Source organism: Equus przewalskii, chromosome 13 (assembly GCF_037783145.1).
Source record: "Equus przewalskii isolate Varuska chromosome 13, EquPr2, whole genome shotgun sequence".
In the NCBI taxonomy this organism is placed as follows: domain Eukaryota; kingdom Metazoa; phylum Chordata; class Mammalia; order Perissodactyla; family Equidae; genus Equus; species Equus przewalskii.
The window spans coordinates 61,141,551-61,162,792 of record NC_091843.1 but is presented as its reverse complement, the minus strand read 5'-3'; the positions used below and the strand labels follow the sequence as shown (position 1 = coordinate 61,162,792).

The window sequence follows — 21,242 nt, the reverse complement described above, 5'->3', positions numbered from 1 at the left end:
ATTGGGAAGCAACTAGCTGTCTCTGCCACACTGTGAATCTAATCCTCCCCCTAGTATCCCCCATTTCAATAAATGTCAGCTCCATTCTTCCAGTTGCTTCGGCCAAAATATCTTGGGGTCATCTGTGACTCCTTTTCTCTCCTACTCCACATCCAATCTACCAGCAAATCCTATTGATTATACTTTTAAAATATAGCCTGAATCTGACAGCTTCTAACCACCTCCGTCACTTTCATCTTAGTGCGGTTTATCATCGCCCCCCTTAGACTTCCGAAATAGTCTCCTCAGTGGTCTCTCTGGTTCTGCCAGTCCATTCTCTGCATAGTAGCATATAATCCTTCAAAACATAAGTCAGATCATGTCATTCCTGTGTGCAGAACTCTCCAGTAACCTCCCAGCACACTCTGAATAAAATCCAAGTAACTTACTATTAAAAGGCCATACATCATTTGGTCCTGGCTAACTCTTTGATTAAATCTACTATTCTCTACCTCACTCATTCCACTCCAGCTATACTAGCTTCCTTGCTGTTCCTTGAATTATACCAAGCATGTATCAATTTCAGGGCCTTTGTATCTACTGTTCCTTCTACTTTGAATGCTGTCCTCCTAGATATCCCCATGGCTTGCTCCTTAACTTCCTTCAGGTCGTTGATCAAATATCACATTCTCAAAGATATCTTCCCCAACAGCCTATCTAAAATAGGATTTCCACTGTAAATCTTTTTTGCTTTATACAACTTTTTTCTTTGTAACACTCAGCACTCTTTGATGTATTATCTGATTTTCTGCATGAGTATGTGCGGGTGTGTATATGTACACTTTCTCCTTGTATGTACATATATATATATATATATATATATATATATATATATAAACACTTATATGTACAGATATGAATTTGATTATTGAATGTCTTCCCCATTCAAATTAGAGTAGAGACTTGGTCTATTTGCTGCTGTCTTCCTTATCAGATACGGGTGGTCAGGACAGACTTCTCTGAGGAGAGGACAATTGAACTAAGAATGAATGAAGAGGAGCCAGCTATGCAAAGGTCTCGAAGGAGAGCACTCCAGACAAAGGGAACAGCTAAGTGCAAGGGCCCTTCAGTGGACATAAACCTGCCGAGTTCAGGGGACTTGTCCTGTGTTTATGGATAAAACGGAGCCCAACATAGCTGGAATATAGAAAATTACGGAAAGAGTGGAACAAATGAGGTGGGAAAGAGAGGCAGGACCAAATCATCATGTAGAGTTTTGTCTGTCCAAGATGCAACAGAAAAAGAGTTGCCAGCCTCTCTGGCCCCTCAACCGTTCTCTGGCCTGTGGGAAACACTAAGGCTCCACTGCCAAAGGCTACTCCGTGGCTACTAGTGTCTTGTAGCTATTTAGATTTAATTAACTAAAAGTAAATAAAATAAAAAGTGCAGTTTTTCAATCACACAAGCCATATAGCCATGTTCAACATAGTCACATGTGGCTAATGGCTATCTGTTGTACAGCACAGATAGAGAACATTCCATCATCACAAAGTTCTGTTGGGCAGTGCTGCTCTAGGAAAGCCAGTCAAGGAGAAATCATGCCAAGTTTGCTTAGCCTCTCCTCTGTGATTTTCTCTTAACCCTAGAATCAGTGTTTATCTATTTAAATGGAAATATATGTGGTGCATAGAAAATTAGCATGTGGCCTGTTCCATATGCAAATGTTCTCATGGATGATTTTTACCTTTGACAGAAAAGATGAGGAAAGACTGGTAAATCACAACCATTCTTAACCTCATTATAAACACATTGCAAATGTGAAAATGCAAACTGTGGAGGTCATAAATGTAAAAGTAGCTTTCAATTTGCTTTAATAGGCGTTTTCTATGTCTTGTTGTAACCTAGGGATCTTGCTGCAAGAAACTGCCTGGTAGGTGAAAATAATGTTCTGAAAATCAGTGATTTTGGAATGTCTCGTCAAGAAGATGGTGGAGTATATTCATCCTCAGGCTTAAAGCAGATTCCCATTAAATGGACAGCACCAGAAGCTCTTAATTATGGTAAGAATAGACTCTATTTCTTTTTGGTGGTAAAAATCGACTCCATTAACACAAAACATTCACAAGCAAAGTTATAGGGGTAAAGCAGAGCCAAAATTAGAATGATTTGAGGATCAACACAAATGTGTAAATGTTTGTACTTTGCGCTTAAACATGAGCACAAACTTAATTCATTGACTTTATTGATCAGATTTCTATATGTAAGATCACTAGATTTAAAAGATGGATACACTTAGAAGCCTGTTAAATATGACATTGCATCTAAGGGAGTTTTTGTTTTTATCCAGAAATATGATTATTTTTATGGTCAAATTATACACAGAATATAAGTGTTGCTGTGGCTCTGGACTATTTCTTTTGACTGTCTTATAATTGGTCCAATAATCTCATCTAATGTTAGGTTCCTAAAATAAGTCAGTCTATTCTGTAGTTTCTCACTCTGAAAATCAACGTGGTTCCTTAGCATCTCTGGAACTTGTATAAATCTTGCGGGAAGAGAGAGATGGAAGTTACATTTTGAAACAGTGGGGATATTTTTCACTTGAATTCTTATGTGTCATTGTAATTGGAAATAAATACAGCTTGCAGTATCTGTGGTTGGGATGAAATGGGCCATAACAAGATGGGTAACAGCTCAAGAATTTTTTAAAAAAAGATTGTGCTTTAAGCAAAATTAGAAATTACATTTTCATTAAGGAAAGAAGCATATGAACTATGGGCTAATGAATAGGTGTAGTATGTTTTGAATAAAAATATCATAAAATGATTCTTTGTTTATTTAAAATGAAAAATTACTTCATCATGAAGAATTAATAAAGCATTTATAAATGCCTTAACTTAATGGCTAAAGACAGATAAAGCTTTTGTTTTAATTAAGGTGAAATTCATGTAACGTAAAATTAACCACTTTAAAGTGAACAATTCAGTGGCGTTTAGTACAATTCACAATGTTGTGCAACTCCTACTTTATCTAGTTCCAAAACGTTTTCATCACTCCAAAATAAAACCCTATACCCATTAAGAAGTTACTCCCCATTCCTCCCTGCCCTCAGCCACTGGCAACCACATATCTGCGTTTTATTTTTATGGATTTACCTGTTCTGCATATTTCATATAAATGGAATCATACAATGTGTTTCCTTTTGTGTATAGCTTCTTTCACTTAGCATCCATGTTGTAGTATGTATCAGTACTTCATTCCTTCCTATGGCTGAATAATATTCCATTGCATGTATTTATCACAACTTGTTAATCCATTCATCCATTGATGTATATTTGAGCAGGTTTCACCTCTTGGCTATTGTGAATAGTGCTGCTGTGAACATTTGTGTACAAGGATTTGTTTGAGTCCCTGTTTAACATAATTCTGTGTGTACATTAGGAGTCATATGGTAATTCTATGTTTAACTTTTTGAGGAACCACCAAATGTTTTCCAGATAAAACTTTGGAATGTAATTGGTTTGGAAGTTAGTTGGGGCAGATCCAGACACCAGAATCTGTTGTGTATTTTGTATACCAACAATACAATGGAATGTATAAGTGTAGGTAGTTGTCATTATGAGAAATTGACTAAGCTCTTCTAGTTCCCAACAAGGACATTTTTAACTTAACACTCCACAGACACTAATCCTCACCCTTAGTTTGTATTTCCATTTGTTAACAAGAGAAGCTTTTGTGACTTTTCTAGTAATCCCAAACTGATTCCGCTATTCCTCAGAATCTAGAGGAAGCAGCAGCCCTGCTGTTTTCCATAGTGATTCTTCTCTGGGGCGGTTGTTACTCTAAGGCTATACTCCTAAGGAGAACAATCACAGGATGAAAGAGAGGATTGTAACCCTTGTATTTACACAGAGGTTTTCTTTAGATGAAAGAATATTTTTAAGCACCTTCTTAGTGATTCTTATGATATCTCTATAGCAGAGCTAGAACTGGACTTGGGGGACCAAAGGCTTACTGGTAAAATCCAGCTATCTAGAATTTGTCCTTGCACCTGTTTGCCAGGTTCTCTTCATTATATTGCCTTTAAAAGTCCTCTTACTGTTAAGCAATTATGCCAAGTAAAATTCTGCCTTTCAATCAAAGAGTGTTTTAGTTGGCTTTCAAGCTGGCTAAAGTATTTACAAATCAAAATTCTAATTCCAGATATTGCTAAGAGCCAGACCTATAGCATTTTAAGTAATAAATACAGGTATGAAGACCTTTGATTAGCAGTAATGGACATTTTTTAGCAGTCTTTATAAAATGCAGAACAATTTAGATGACAAAGAGGGAGAGATTTTAACAGCAGATGAAAAAGAAGTTTTGAGTATTTATTACCCAATCCAGTGATGGAGTTCCTGAGAGTCTGCAAGTCTCATAGCAACCCTGAGAAGTTGTTTTAGTTCTCACAGACTAAAATTACTGAAGATTGGCTCTAAATCCTAGCATTTTTTTTAACAAGAGAAAATATAAGTATTTTATGAGAGTGCTATTTCTTGTTATGCTTTTTTCATGTTTTATGCAAATATTGTTTTATGATTGGTGATAAGATGCTGCCTCATTTCCAAGGGTCTTTTCATCACTCTTGCCTCCGAGTAGGTAAAATACTGCCCAAGTCTCCATGAAGTGAGGGGTCAGGGTAGGTGGGAAAAACCTTCAGTCTAGGAAACCTCTCTGAAACTTGACTTAGGGACATAGAATTACACTTATTTTCATCATAATTTTCATCATAATTTATTTTCAATAGCTCCTTGTAGCTGAGCGTGTACCAAGACCTGTCAGTGTCCCAAAGGGGAGAATCTCAGTCAGCATCTAGTTTACAGGTTGATTGGAAGCCAGATCCTTAGGCAGCAACTTTTAAAGTTGCAAATATGTACAGTCCTGTGAGACTGCAAGTGCAAGCCCTGCTGGTCACCAGAGCCAGGTGGTCTAGAGGTGTTCCCCGGGCAGCAGTTCCAAAAACTGGCATTCCAGATGAGTGTATAAGCTCCTTTCTGGGAGATACTGGTCAGCTGTAGCAAGGAAGAAGGAAAGAACAAAGACGGCATCCACTGGCCTATGTTTACTAAGAGGAACTCCATAGGCCCCTAGATTTGGCTGAACCTGAAGCCTGACCTTCAGGCCAAAGTTCTAGGACAAAGAAATAGGTCTCTTTCAGTTTGCTGTTTATTCAGTGTCCTGCATGGACAATCGCAAAGGTTTAAAAGACAGCCAAGGGTTAGGGCAGGGTGGGATGATGAGGTTCATCTCCTACATAAGGCCACTCCCTCAAGACTGGGAGACGAGGCTCTTTAATGTAATGCATAGAAACCAACACAGAGAGTCAAGCAAAATGGAGAAGCAGGAGAATATGTTACACATGAAAGAACGAGATAAAACCTCAGAAAAAAACGTAAATGAAACAGAGATAAGTTATTATCTGATAAAGAGTTCAAAGTAATAGTCATGATACTCACTGAACTCAACAGAAGAATGGATGAACACAGTGAAAACTTCAACAAAGAGATAGAAAATATAAGAAAGTACCAAATAGAAGTCACAGATCTAGAGAATACAATAACTGAGGTGAAAACTACACTAGAGGGGTTCAACAACAAACTAGATGAAGCAGAAGTAAGGATCAGTGAAGTCAAAGACAGGGCAGTGGTACTTACCCAATCAGAGCTGCAAAAAGAAAAAAGAATTCAAAAAAGTAAAGATAACTTAAGGGACTTATGTTAAAACATCAAGTGGACTAACATTCACGATATAGGTGTCCCAGAAGACAGATAGAAGATAAAGGGCCAGAAAACTTCCCTAACCTTGGAAGGAAACTGACATCCAGATCCAGGAAGCTCAGAGAGTTCCAAATAAGTAGAACCCAAAGGGACCCACAGCAAGACACATGATAAATAAATGTCAGAAGTTGAAGACAAGCAGACAATATTAAAAGCAGAAAGGGAAAAACAACTTGTTACATACAAGGGAACCCCCATAAGACTATTAGCAGATTTTTCAACAAAAACTTGAAGTCCTGGGACTGGCCTTGTGGTGTTGTGGTTAAGTGTGGCACACTCCACTTTGGTGGCCCAGGTTTGCACGTTTGGATCTCAGGCACAGACCTACACCACTCGTCAACCATGCTGTAGCAGTGACCCAGTTACAAAATAGGGGAGAATTGGCACAGATGTTAGCTCAGGGCAAATCTTCCTTGGGGGAAAAAAAACTTGCAGTCCAGAAGAGATTAACATGCTATATTCAAAATGCTGAAAAAAAACACTTCCAACCAAGAATACTCTAACCAGCAAAGTTATGATTCAGAATTGGAAGAGAGATAAAGAGTTTTCCAGACAAGCAAAAGCTAAAGGAGTTCATCACCACTAAACTGGCCTTACAAGAAAGGTTAAAGGGACTTCTTTAGCTGAAAAGAAAGGGTGCTAATTAGGAACAAGAAAACAGATGAAAGTTGAAATCTCACTGGTAAAGGTAAATGTATAGTAAAGGTAGTGGCTTGATCACTTATAAAGCTAGTATGAGGGTTAAAAGACAAATGTAATAGGGTCTGACCCAGTGGCGCAGTGGTTAAGTTTGCACGTTCTGCTTTGGCGGCCCGGGGTTCACCAGTTCAGATCCTGAGTGCGGACATAGCACCACTTGGCAAGCCATGCTGTGGTAGGAGTCCCATGTGTAAAGTAGAGCAAGATGGGCACAGATGTTAGCTCAGGGCCAGTCTTCCTCAGCAAAAAGAGGAGGATTGGCAGTAGATGTTAGCTCAGGGCTAATCTTCCTCAAAAAAAAAAAAGACAAACATCATAAAAATAATTACAACAGTTAAGGGATGCACCAGATAAGAAGATGTAAAATGTCACATCAAAAACAAAGCATGGGGGGGAGAATAAAAATGTAGAGCTTTAGAATGTGGTCAAACTTGTTATCAACTTAAAATCAACTTTTATAAATATAAGTTGTTATACATAAGCCTCGTGGTAATCACAAAGCAAAAACCTATAGTAGATACACAAAAGATAATGAGAAAGGAATCCAAGCATATCATTAAAGAAAGTCATCAAATCACAGAGGAAGAGAGCAAGAGAAGAATAAAGGAATAGAGAAGAACTACAAAAGAGTCAGAAGACAATTAACAGAATGGCGGTAACTACATATCTATCAATAGTTACTTTAAATGTAAATGGATTAAGTTCTTCAATCAAAAGACATAGAGTGGCTGAATAGATAAAAGAAACAAAAACAAAAAACTATATGCTGCCCACAAGACTCACTTCAAATTTAAGACCACACACAGACTGAAAGTGAAGATGTGGAAAAAGATATTTCATGCAAATGGAAAACAAAAGAAGGCTAGGGTAGCTATACTTATATCAGACAAAATAGACTTTAAAACAAAGTATAGTCAGAACAAAGAAGGTCATCACATAATGATAAAGAATCAGTCCAACAAGAAGATATAACATTTGTAAATATTTATGCACCCAACATAGGAGCACCTAAATATTATAAAGCAAATATTAACAGATCTAAAGGGGGAAATAGACAGAAATACAGTAATAGTAGGGGACTTTAATATGCCACTTTCATCAATGGATAGATCATCCAGATAGAAAATCAATAAGGAAACATTGGCCTTAATGATACCTTAGACCAGATGGTCTAACACACACAACTTTCCATCCAAAAGAAGGAGAATACAAATTCTCTGCAATAAATGGTGTCAGGAAAACTGGATAGCCACATGCAAAAGAATGAAACTGGACCATTATCTTATGCCATACACAAAAAGTAACTCAAAATGGATTAAAGAATTGACTGTAAGACCTGAAACCATAAAACACTTAAAAGAAAATAGAGGCAGTAATCTCCTTGACATCAGTCTTGGCGATGATTTTTTGGACCTGGTACCAAAAGCAAAGGCAACAAAAGCAAAAATAAAGTAAGACTACAGTCTTGTGCTACATAATGACATTTCTGTCAACGATGGACTGCATATACAATGGTAGTACCATAAGATTAGTACCATATAACTTAGGTGTGTAGTAGGCTATACTAACTAGGTTTTTCTAAGTACACTCTATGATGTTCACACAATGACGAAATCACCTAATGATGCATTTCTCAGAATGTATCACTGTCATTAAGCAACACATGACTGTACATCAAATTTAAAAGTTTCTATACAGCAAAGGCAACCATCAACAAAATGAAAAGGCAACTTACTGAATGGGAGAAAATATTTGCAAATCGTATTTCTGATAAGAGGTTACTATCCAAAATATATGAAGAACTCGTATAACTCAATAGCAAAAAAACAAACAATTCAATTAAAAAATGGGCAGAGGATCTCAGTAGACATTTTTCCAAAGAAGACATACAGATGGCCAACAGTTACATGAAAAGATGCTTGACATCATTAATCAACAGCAAAATGCCAATCGAAATCACAATGAGATATCACCTCACACCTGTTAAAATAGCTATTATCAAAAAGATAAGAAATAAATGTTAGCGAAGATGTGGAGAAAGGAAACCCTGGTGCACTTTTGGTGGGAATGTCAATCGTTGCACCCACAATGGAAAACAGTATGGACGTTCCTCAAAAAGTTAAAAATAGAACTACCATAAGACCCAGCAGTTCCATTTCTGGGTGTATATCTGAATGAAATGAAATCACTCTTAAAGAGATATATGCACCCCCATGTTCATTGCAGTATTATTTACAATAGCCAAGATATGGAAGCAACCTAAGTGTCCATCAATGGATGAATGGATAAAGAAATCATGTGTGTGTGTGTGTGTGTGTGTGTGTGTGTGTGTGTGTGTATGTGTATATATATATGTATGTATGTATATATTCATATATGTCTGTGTGTGTGCACACAAACAATGGAATATTATTCAGCCATAAAAAAAGAATGAAATCTTGCCATTTGTGACAACATGGATGGACCTTGAGGGCATTATGCTAAGTGAAATAAGTCACACAGACAAAGACAAATACCATATAATCTCTCTTATATGTGAAACCTTAAAAAAAAAAATAAAAGAAGGCTCATAGATAGAGAGAACAGATTGATGCTTGCCAGAGGTAGGGGTTGATGAAGTGGGTAAAGGGGGTCAAAAGTACAAACTTCCAGTTATGAAGTAAATAAGTCCTGGGGATGTAATGCACAGCATGGTGATTATAGTTAATAATACAGTATTGCATATTTGAAAGTTGCTGTAAGAGAGTAAATCTTAAAAGTTCTCATCACAAGAAAAATAAATGTATAAGTATGTGTGATGACAGATATTAACTAGACATTGTGGTGATCATTTTGCAATATATACAAATATCAAACCATCATATTGTACATCTGAAACTAATATAATGTTATATGTGAATTATACCTCAATAAAACAGATAAATAATTAAGCAAAGAAAGAATAAAAATTATCCAGCAAAACTAGGTTCCAAGGTCAAGGTCATAGAGTTAGGTTATAAGCTTTCACTTCTGCAGCATGATCTTGGTTTATATACAACATGCCTCTCTTGAGCTCTGCCCAGGTTTAATCTTACAAAGAAGGTATTAGACTCTGTGTACCTTGTACTTTCTTAAAAAATTAATTAGTAAAACTTGCAGCCATTGAATGACTTCCATGAAAAGTATTAAATCATTGGGTGCCAAACATAGAAAGAGTTGATATGCAGACAAGAAAACCAATCTTCCTACCACACAGCAGAGTGAATGTCCATAATTACTGTCTACGAAGAAGCGAGCTAATTCACACAGCTGGAGATGATAATCAGCAACTGCACTCCAAACTCTGGCGTCAGAGCAGTTACCATAGTGCAGCCACTCTCATTCTCATTTTACTTTTTTCAAGAAAGAGAAAAGGCCATTTTTTGAGTAAAAAGATATTTTTAGAAGAGGGATATTTATAAATCCTGGAATGGCAGAGTTAAGGCAGGAAGCTACAAGGGGAATAGAAATGAAATCATTTAAGAAATCTTTGGCATCACTGCAAATAGAGTTTAGTTATGACAGTATATGCCCTATCTATAAAATTAAAAGAAAAATATAAATATGTTGAGAAAGTTTTAGAAATTCTTAGCCTCTTGAAAATTGGAAAGAATGTTTCTGCTTCTCCTCCTTGGTTTCACATCCATTTCCATAAGGTACCTTATGTTGGCTTTTATCTCTGTGCTTCTCTAGAAGGCGACTGAAAAAAACCCTAAGGGCGTAGCTTATGTAGCTCAGTAAAACAGGTGCACCAAGATATTTTGACAAAACAAGGCACCATGTAATTTAAAGAAGTTGTTTTTATCATCCAGCTATGTTAATTTCTACTCTATTCAAAACACACAGAAAAATGTACTTTCCGTAAATGAAACTATCAGTGGAGAAAATGAGACCTTTAAGCATGTGAGAATATCTGTAAACAGTGATGAGTAAAAAAATTGAAGTTAAGAAACTTTCCTTATTGCTTTAGGTTTGTTTGTAATTTTAGTGGAAGGAAAATGATGCAGGCAGAAGACAAATTTGCAGAAATCCAACTTATTTAATCTCCTAGGCATTGATGTGTACAAATTTATATCTTTTTTATGCAAACCATTCATCTCATTTAGATAGCACAGGGAAAGTAAGCTTGTGTGCTGCCTGAAAATTGTTTGTGGTAGGGGAAAGTGATTTGGGAGCTGGTTTGGTTAAACTAGCAGCCTGAAGACTGTTCATTAAATAGGTAGTATTACTAGTCCTGGAAAGTAAAACTAGTGAAGAGAATAAGATCACTAGTTATTGAGTTCGTTTGGTAAGTTTAACTATGTTAATATGTGACTGACATAGACATACATAACCGGAAATGCTCACCTGCTTATCCTCTGGTTACGGTGTTGTTCACCCTCCAGGAAGATACAGTTCTGAGAGTGACGTGTGGAGCTTTGGCATCCTCCTCTGGGAGACCTTCAGCTTAGGGGTCTGCCCGTACCCTGGAATGACAAATCAGCAAGCACGGGAGCAAGTGGAAAGAGGTGAGCCAAAGACATGGGGTAGTAGTGTTCTCCTCCTGCCTCCAGGGGTAGGGCTGACGCTGTGTCTGCAGCTTTCCTGGGGAGAGGAAGGTACATACTGGTTGGGTTTGTAAATAGAGAGCAGAGGTGTTGATAAATCTGCTTTTGAACTGCATGGATGGTGTGGCTCTTATACAAGAAAAACCAACAAACAAAGGAAAACTAAAAGATTCTAACACTTTAAAAATAGAGTGCTATCGGCTTTTCTTCCACTCCCTCTGCCTCGCATGACATCGTCAAGGTTGTGCCATTCACTGTCTTCAAGGGTAACAGGGTAGTATTCCTCAACCTCCTATTTTTTATTTTATACCAAATAAACACCATTAATATTACTACAAATTGAAATGTGGTTAGACTTCAGCAAGAGTTTTGGAGAATTTTATAACACTTCTGAAGATACCCGATGGTGTTCCCAGACCAGAGATTGGAATAAGTGGGTGATGGTGCCACCCGAGCATGCAGTTGTGTAGCCCACGGCTTTCAGCTGAAAGAATGCTTTTGAAAAAGTGGCAGTGCCGCAGCGTCAGGCCCCTCAGGAGGGGCGCAGATGTAGGAGGATGACTTTCTAGCTCGTTTCTACCTTCCTCTATCCCTCACAGACATTTTACTTCCTGAGGCAAACACACAGGCACTTACACACTACCCAGCACACTGCTGGAACACCACCAGACAACTTTGAATTAAGGATAAGAATCTTGGGGCCGACCCATGGCCAAGTGGTTAAGTTCACACCCTCCACTTGGGCAGCCCAAGGTTTCACCAGTTTGGATCCTGGACGTGGACGTGGCACCGCTCATCAGGCCATGCTGAGGCAGCATCCCACATAGCACAACGAGAAGGACCTACAACTAGAATATACAACTATGTACTGGGGGCCTTTGGGGAGAAGAAGAAGAAAAAAAGAAAGATTGGCAACAGATGTTAGCTCAGGTGCCAATCTTAAAAATAAAGAGATAAGGATCTTCTCAGACTGTAGAGGAATATAACTCATATTCATTTTTATTTAACATTAAATTACTGTTTATAAAATCCTCATCCTTTCTTCATCTTCAAAAACCTGGGTTGTAGAGATGATTTTTAAAACTCTTCCCACAGCATCTAAAAGCAAATTCTAAAAGCAAATACTTAGAGCAACTAAAATATGCATTTTTATGTGATGTTATACATTTGTATGTGGTGTATCTTACATCAGATTTTGTAACAAACAAAAAAATGGGTTATTTGAACTAGAAGGTAATTCTATGGCTCTGTAATATTGAATTCTGTGTCACTTGTAGGAAAAAAAAAAATCAGTTCACCCCGAAATAGATGTTTTGTTCCTGTTCCATGTAGAACATAAGATACCAAAATTTACAAACCGTGTAATGCTTTGTGTGAACATTTGTATCTTGTCTCCATTCTAAATTCTCTGTTCTCTTCTTGGGTCTTCAGGATACCGAATGTCAGCCCCTCAGCATTGTCCAGAGGACGTTTTTAAAATTATGATGAAATGTTGGGATTATAAACCTGAAAACCGCCCCAAGTTCGGTGAACTGCAGAAAGAGCTCACTGTCATCAAGAAGAAAATCACATAGTGACAGAAGCGCAAACAGCCTTCAGGACTCGGTCCTCTAGCAGAGTGATAGTGTTCTTCTCGTTAACAATGAGTTTATACCACGTTACCTGCAACAGTCTTCTAAGGTTATTTTTTTTATTAACTGTTTTTTAAAGTATGTGCCACTTTAAAAAAAAAAGTCAAAGGCAAGTGCATTCAAGAAACAGACAGTCCTGCCAAGGGCTTGTTTAGCTCACCACAGCAAGCCTGCCATTTCAGGCCATTGTACATAGAAAAGCACAGCTCTAAATGAGAGGTGACACATCTCTCCTTTTCACACCAGGACCACTAATGTTTCTCCGAGGTTTCTACTTCAGGCACAGTTCATGGGCTGCTGTCCTATGCCACAGACCCTATTCAGTCGGTGCTATATGCTGCATTGGTAATGCCGTGTTTGCAGGACACATTCCAACCAAAGTTGGCTTTCTGCTCTGCCAAGGCAAGGTCACTTTTGTAAACATCATTTTATATTGGGAATTATTTGGGCCTCCTAGGATTTTTCTTTTCTTTCTTTCTAGAAATAATAAGCACAGTGTGAAATCATCACATCCTTTATTGTTAGTAAGGCTGTCATTTCCCTCCTCCTTGGTCGGGGCATCAGAAAATGATGCATGAAATGTCCTCAGAGAGCATACCCTTAGAGTTGAGGCAACAGCTTTTAAAGGATGTTTTAGAGAGCTGTGACCACAAGAAGTCAGTATAAACAGGAGAGTGGTCTGGAGGACGGAGCAGCTAAAGTAGTGATCAGAGAGGAGAAAAAACAGAAAGTATAAAATCTGCTTTCTCATCAGAGTTATCCCTTTTCACACACACACACACACACACACACACACCCTTTTTATTTTATGATCTGAATTCACAAGAAAGGTTTTAAGAAATGTTTTCAGGAGTTCGTAGATAGAGCCTTCTTAATGGCAACACGGTTTTTTTTGAAGAAACTGCAAAGCACAAGTCCATAGAAATAACAGGATACTTTTGGTTAAGTATCTTCCCTTCAGCGGAGATACCCCAGAATTTAATTCCCTTCATTTCTGCCAGTTTTCAGAGCTGTCATAATGTCATGATCCTAGTTCATAAACACATTCATGTGTGTACACGTGCACGTGTGCACACACACATACACACACTACCAAGAAGCAAGGCAGGTGTGAAAGGAATAAACGGTTGAGAAATCAGATGAGCATTATTGAGGAGAAGGACATAGGGACAGCCCTCCTATTTCCCCTCTCCCTTTCCTTTACCCTCATACTGCTGCCTGGAAATCCCTATCATTAGCTGACAGGTCTGCAAGCACAGTTCTGGAGACGCTTCATATGAATAATATGTAACACAGAGTTAAAACTGTTGAGCTGAATCTTAACCATCCAGGGAACTTACCCCATGTTCTGTATATAGTTGCCTCTCAGGATAAATATGTGTGTAAGAGATGGTCATGCTCAGGGGTAAATGTGGCTTGGGAGCTTTTATTAAGTGTTCAGGCCTGTGTCCAGATAAATAGCACCTTAGTGATTATTTGGTCTACATCATTGCGAGAGCTTATGGGATAGAAAATTCCTCCTGCCCTCTCCAACTGTTTGCTGCCTATAAATATCATTGCACAGGACTCAGACCCAGTACTTTAAAGAATATAGAGGATGAAAATAAAGAGAAAAATGGCTTGTGTCTATCATTTCAATCTCCTTGCAAGTTTTGTACACATTTAATGAGCATTACATCCAGACTAAAATGAAAGCATGATAAACTTGCTCTCAAAAATATATTGCAATATACAGAGCAACTTTTTTTTAATCAGCATTGTTTCCCTTCTGTCAAATATTGTAAATAAATGGAACCTTCTTTTGATGGCATATATTGTGATAAATCAAAGCATGGACTCATGAATTAAGATTAAGTGCTAGGGTCTTCAGACACTTGCCAGCCTGCAAAAATAAGAATAAGATGGCGACATTTCCACTCTTTATTAATATCTCCAAGTGAATCTCTCCGTAATATTCTTTGTTTAAAGAAAACAGCCTCCCATCACTTAGCAGCCTCAATGCTAAGCTCTCAGCAAGGAGAGAAAATGATGGTTTGGGCTTTAATTTTGTGAACAAGACCTGAAGCTTAATCTTTTCATTCTCGTGTAAAGAATGAACATGGCATTGATATTTCACTCATCCAGGCTGTTAGAATTTGCAATTCACATCATAACTCTGTGCTTAAATTAAAGAAGCTTTTCAAAACATCGTGACATCTGCAGCATTTAAATTCTGTTTTATTCTTTGTCCCAAAGCAGGCAGTTGTATAGTTCAGGATTAATAAGTCACTGGGAGTCTTTCAGGATCATAGCAGTTGTATAGAATGTTAAATTTAATATAGGCACATGCATTAAGGAAAACTTACGCAAACCATTTTTTACTGTTAATTTTGTTGTGCTTGAAGCATAATTTATTCATCCCTTCTGTCACTGATAATTATTGGAATTATGTACTTTAGGAGGCTAATCCATACCCAAAAAGCACACATATAAATACTGTTCTGAATTTGCAAGTTAATGTAGGGAAAGAAGGCTTCAGAAATATACAAAATCCTATGGCTTGTTTAGTAAGAAAACAGTTGTAACCAAAATTGCCACTGGTCTGAGTGTAATTAAGCCAGGTCACAAATCTTTGTGCTGTTAATGGATTTTCCAAGAGTTGCATATATCAATCCTATACAGTTCCTGCCATAATTCCTTAAATTTATCAATATGGAGTCAGGGGCAGGTAAACCCAGGCAGTCTGACTCTCACCTGCATTTTTCTATCTTGAATCACCAAGGAGTCTTTACAAGAGATATTTAGGTAGTTCATCATTTTTCAAGGAAAGACATCTTTTAATGTCAAATTAACGTTTATTTCCAACATGTGAAACCTAAAATTAATTTTGTATTCCATGTAATCTAAGGTTGCTTCCCAAAGCCAACATATTCTGTCTTTTACAGGAAAATAATAATAAAGGATTAACAAGTTTTGTTTAAACTTTCAAATTCAGAGGCTTTATTTCAGTAGCCCATCCTGCCTCTAGGTTCCTAGTAATGGTCTCATGTAAACATTTCTCTTTTATCTCCAAAATTTGATTTTGCAATAAAGTTCTTCATCCATAATTCACCATTTTATCACAAATACAATATTCTTGAAACATCTTACCACATCAGTATAGAACATGAGCCTAATTGTATTAGCTATTTTTCAGTGTACAATTTACAGTTGTTTTTCATTTGAGTGTTGTTTTTAAAAGAAAAGAAAATGTTTAGTCATTTAAATAGTCTTAATTTCCTTTAAACCACAGTATGGTTTTCTTGTCTATGTTATATTCATGTTTCAGTTTTGCCATACAGTTTTATATAAAGTTTGGCTAATACCACCAAAATAACTATGGCTTCACAATACTGGTGTGAAATTGTGTCAAGAAGAAAGTGTTTTAATTACAATATATGTCACACACTGAGGACCTCGTAGTGGTGTAAAGATAAAAAGTAGAATGCAAAAATACATGTCTAGATCATATGTTGCTGTCATTCAGAGATGTGTCAGTCACTCTGCTTTAGAATTCATTCTTGTGAGTCATCAGATTTTAAAAGTACCTGAAAACCTTACTTAGTATACTCTGGGTACACTGTTTTGTGGCCTTGTACCCTTTGAAGTAAGATTAATTGATACTTTCTGAAAAGTTTGTTTGCCTCAGCCCTCTTCTTTGTACACACACTCCCTTGATCAAACCATTGATACTTTAGATGTTTCTTATCAACAGAATTGATTGTCCATAAGCACTGTTCTCAGTCATGGAAAGGCTGAGTTTTGTATTTAGGAGGTCAGAGCTCCAACACAAAATAGAGACTAACGCAAAATATCCAGAGCAACAAAGGGGCAGACAATTGAAAAAGACATTTTCTTTATGTATTAATATGTTAATTAAATGGGAACAAAGATTTTATATGAAATGAGTTTATATTACATTTCCATTATACTAGTAAGTTAGCATGAAAGTTTGCCGTTAAAATAAAGTGTTACCTCTTTTATTACTAACTCTGATTTGCTTATATATACCAGAAATTTTTTTATTAAATATTTTATTATTTATTTTTCTCTGTTTTGATTAGTTTCATATCAAGTCTGAATACTATATTATTTGGGAGAATCCAGAACTACATATTAATTTTTGCAAAAGAAAATACTCTGATTAAGAAAGTCAAGATTTCATGCACCAGGATTACCTACTTGAAGGAGATATGGTACAGTCTTAGAGTCCCATAAAATTCTCCTTTAAAAAATAATGTTATAATACAGAAGATGTATAAACTATGTATCTTAGTCATAATTTAAGGAAATATTTATTACCCCTTGAAAACCATCCTACTGCCTCATAAGGATTCAAAGATTAAATTCTGAATTGTTAAGTGTAGACATTAAGACTCGCTTAGCTGCCTAATAAGAGCTGAGATTCTTGGGTGGTAGAAAGTCCTGCTGTACTAAATTCCTAGTCACTTTAAACTGCAGAGAAGTAACGAGCATAGGTTTCAGTGTGCCTGTTAATAAGGAGCTGAGCAGGCATCCACAAAGCCAGAGGAGGAAAGAACCAGTGATTTTAAGGCAGGATGATAGAGCCCCTGCAGAGAGTGTGGAATAATTAAAGTGGGATGAAGACTTGAACAATGTCACTAGAAAGCCTGAGAACAGTGCCACCAGGCCAGATCCTTTCCTATAGAAGATTAAAAAGATATTGGAGCCAAAAGAAGCAAAAAAGAGGTCACATGCCAGTGTGTGGGCCTTAGTGGGAGCAAACCACACACCTCTCCCTTGCACTTCGAGCATTTTATACCCCTGGCTCAGAGATGGTGCTGTGCTGGATGACACTTATATTCATTGTCCGGCCAACTAATGAGTTTGGTCATTTGTGTTTAGGCTTTTAAAAGAGACTACTCAAAGTCTCTTTACATTTGCATTAGTTCTAGTTACTATTTCTTAAACTAAGGTCACTGATTGTTCATACCTTACTAGAAATCTCTGGTTGTGATGGGACTCACCCTGGGCTAGTCTCCTAAATGAGAGCACACTTAGATTAGCCCTGTTTCTCCTTTGACTAATATTAACTAATTGGCTCCTAGAGTTAACCCCAGAGGGACTTTACTGTGATGAGCTGTTCTCTGGGGAAACATGGAATTCAGCAGGAAAGTAGGAAAACACCAATTAAATAGCCATGGTTCCTTGTCTTTATACTAGTACCATTTGAGGGAAAGGAATTGGAAACATCTTAAAGCCAGTCAAAGTGCAGCATGGCTAAGGTTAGACATGGAAGGCAGAGAAAGAGACATCCGACAAGGAAGGCTGAAGGACATGAAGGGCAAGAACACAGTACCAACGCAGAGTGACCCAAGGGCTAACCTTCCAACAAAGAAATGCGGTGTCAGTCAGGAAAAGCTAATCCTCAAAGGGGGTTTTGAGGAGCTTCCTGCTGCATGTTATTAAATATTACATGCCTCTCAAGTCTCTACAACATTTCTTAGAGGACGTTGAATTGGATATTGATTTGATTTTCTTTACGCTCCCTCTAATCTCAGGAGGTAGCCACTGTTGAATGAGAATTACCCTGCTCGGTCTTTCTGTAAGGCTGCCAACATGGCAGTGGTTCAGCCCACTCCCTAAGCCGTAGGACAGCCAGCATCGGAGGAAAATGGCTGTGCAAGCTCCTATGTTTTATTTTATTAAAGAAAAGATATCTTGCAGGTGTCTGTGCTTGCAACATGAAGACAGATATAGCTTCCCTCCTTGCCAGCAAGCTTGTACGAGCCCCAAAACAAGAATATTTAGGACTTACTTTAAAAAGATTCAAATCTTGAATTTCTAAACTATCCTCCCAAACTTTACCATTGAGGCTAGCAGTTAACTAATTGAGTGTTCTACAAAGTAATAAAATGTTCTAAGTGATAGTAATGACCCTGGTAGCAGAATTTTGTAATACATTTTCCCTCAGCTTTATTCATTCAGGAAGCTTTTCTTGGAGATCTGCCATGTCAGGTGCAGGGAACCAGGTTGGGTGTTAGTTTTTCTGTTCTTTGTTTTTGTGTTTTTTACTCCTGGTTAGTATTTGCTTTTCTCATGTTCAGATTCTTAATCCTTACTTTACCAAAACAGAAAAACCTTTATCATTAGCTTTTATCAGAAAATGTCATAATTGGCCTAGGCCAACGAGCTTCTCCTCAGGTGCTCAGGAGGCCCCTGCCCTGTAGGGAGCTCCCAGGCTTCCATTTACTGAGGCCAGCTGCACATCCACCATGTGAGAGGCTGTGGTAGAGGCAGCTGAGAATGCAAACAAGGCCTAGTTGAAGTCTTTTGGCGGAGACAGGACGATTAAGTGGCAGATGTGTTTGATAAGTGGCACTATCAATAGAGGCTCTTGGGAGATTTCCCAGGATAGAAAGACCACTGTGAGGCAGTGTGTCCAGGGAAGCAGCCTGTTGACTTAGCTGAGTAAGCTCATTAGGTTACCTACCTCCAAAGAAATATTAAAACACTACCTTAAACCCCTCGACATCTTCAGTTTTTCCATTCCACTCTTCTATGCCAATATTTTTTGTGTTTCCTTCACACTCCTTTTGTCAGTACATGTCTAAAAGTATTTCAGCTGTGCAAATTAAAGAGTTTTTCTGTAACTTCAGAAAAGAGGATAGCAAATATGAAGCCTTAAGTTCAAAATAAACCAATCTACCTAGATATGTAGACTCAGTACCCCCATTGTGTTAAACCATCAGCTCTACCTACAGTTCTCGCAAAGCAGTCCCTTTCCTAAAAAGCCAAATGTCATACCTTTCTCCTATTTGCTAAGAACGTCTTTAATTTCAGGAAAGCACATTCTAGATGCTATCCAAAACAGATTTTAAAATGACATCCTAAGAAACCACATTTCAACCATCAAAGCAGACAACAGAAACCACGTCATCCCTATGTGTTCAAACACCCTTGCAAAAACTATAACCATCTAGGCAATTCATCTGGTCACAGGTGATAAAACACTTTGAAAGCATAGGTCAGATGTCAATGGGAAATATCAGTGTTTTGAACAACACAAGATAAGTGTAAGATGGCCATAAAAAAAGAAATCCCAATTTCCACATTGGAGCAGGAAAAGTCTGAGTATGAAAAGTGAAGTGTATGCGTCCAAATTATTACTAATATTTTCTTTATGTAGCTCTTGTCAAATTGTACAACCTGGAGTCTTCTTTTGAGTTTCCTGAACAATCTTTATGAAACAAAAAACTAAATTTTTCCCCTGCCTCACAATGGGGGCCTCAATTTCTGAGTACCCTGGATTCAGAATCGTAAGAGCTGAAAGGGAATCTGGACTCCATTATTACTAAGATCCCAGGCAAAAGGACCATCCTGGCAGTCTTTGCCAGCTCACTAATCTCTGCTTTTGTTAATTTTTGAACATGAAATGGGGGGGGGGGGCAAAATACCCTATTATGTGGGAATTTTCCTTTTATAAATAATTTGACTTGGTGCACATAAACATGCCTGCCTGCTCCTAAGATATGCCAGACTGTTGTTAGCAAATGCAGAGGGCATGGTGCCCAGAGCCATGCTTAATATGACTGTGAATGGTTTCTCCTAACCCAAAGTACAGCAGTTCTTATGTTTAGACTATAGGATGCTGTGGAGACCCTCCCCTGCCAGTCTGAATTGCTTTGCTTCAGCTGCAAGCAGAAGACCAATTCCAACAGAAGTGAACTTTACCATAATTCCTCCTTAAATGCTAGGCCTTTCACACTTACAATGTACAGAAAATATACATGTTTTAATGGAATTTACTATTTTGGCTTTCGTGTCAAAGAGATTGGTTCTACAAGGTTCGCCTGATTCCCCACGATAAGTTTATTTTATAATCCTATGATTGTAAATCCAATCCCAGGTATAGGTTCTGAGCATCACATCAAAATCAAAGATACAAGGGAATGGGGACGGGGGAAGGCTTGGTTATTCCAAATTCATGACCAAAGTGTCCAAAAATATGAAACTGCCTGTCACTTGAACATTTCACTTCACTGTGTGCAATGGCGGTACCCGGTACCATCCTGTGACATAATCAGTCTCTCTGTGGATCATTGGCCAGGAGCACACTTTTCACAGACCATTTCTATTCATCGTTTTCCCACACAGAGCATTGAGATTTCTCACTGAAACAGCTTTGTCAGTCAGACATCTATAGATTTTATATTTATGCTTAAATATATTAAATTAGATGGCCTAATTAATCAACGTGAATATAGTGGGAGTTGGTGATGGTGTGAATTCTGCTGACTTTGTGTTATGGTTTTCTTTATGTGTGTTTTTCTTGGTTTGGTCTGGTCAGTACCCTAAAAGATTGGAACTCTCTGAAGTCATAGCCATACAATCACATAAGATTAGGACAAGCCAGATAAAGGCAGGGGAATAAAATCAAGTTGTCAAAGTCCCAAGAACAGCCCCTACTTCTTCAGGAACCCAAGCAAATTGAAAGCGAAGATAAGATGTACAAATGGTGCCCATGCCATTTGACTGCGCAGCCCGCTCACCTAAGGCACTGCCATCATCCT

General features: G+C 37.8%; 1 protein-coding gene across 21 annotated transcripts in view; it reads left to right on the top strand.

Annotated features, from left to right (window-relative positions):
• FER (FER tyrosine kinase) overlaps positions 1-19,383 on the top strand; it is a 439,939-nt gene extending 420,556 nt beyond the window's left edge. For 11 of the 21 annotated variants that reach the window (XR_011525229.1, XR_011525213.1, XR_011525228.1 and 8 more), the window contains 3 exons: positions 1,885-2,039; positions 10,898-11,020; positions 12,491-16,698. Coding sequence is in view for 8 of the 21 variants with exons in the window: in XM_070569585.1 (XP_070425686.1) it covers positions 1,885-2,039; positions 10,898-11,020; positions 12,491-12,633 (421 nt within the window). In the remaining 13 variants the exon portion in view is untranslated. Of the gene's footprint in view, positions 1-1,884; positions 2,040-10,897; positions 11,021-12,490 lie in introns of all 21 variants that reach the window. The other 10 variants (XR_011525226.1, XR_011525214.1, XR_011525221.1 and 7 more) reach the window with 2 other exon arrangements.
• The last annotated feature ends 1,859 nt before the right edge of the window (positions 19,384-21,242 follow it).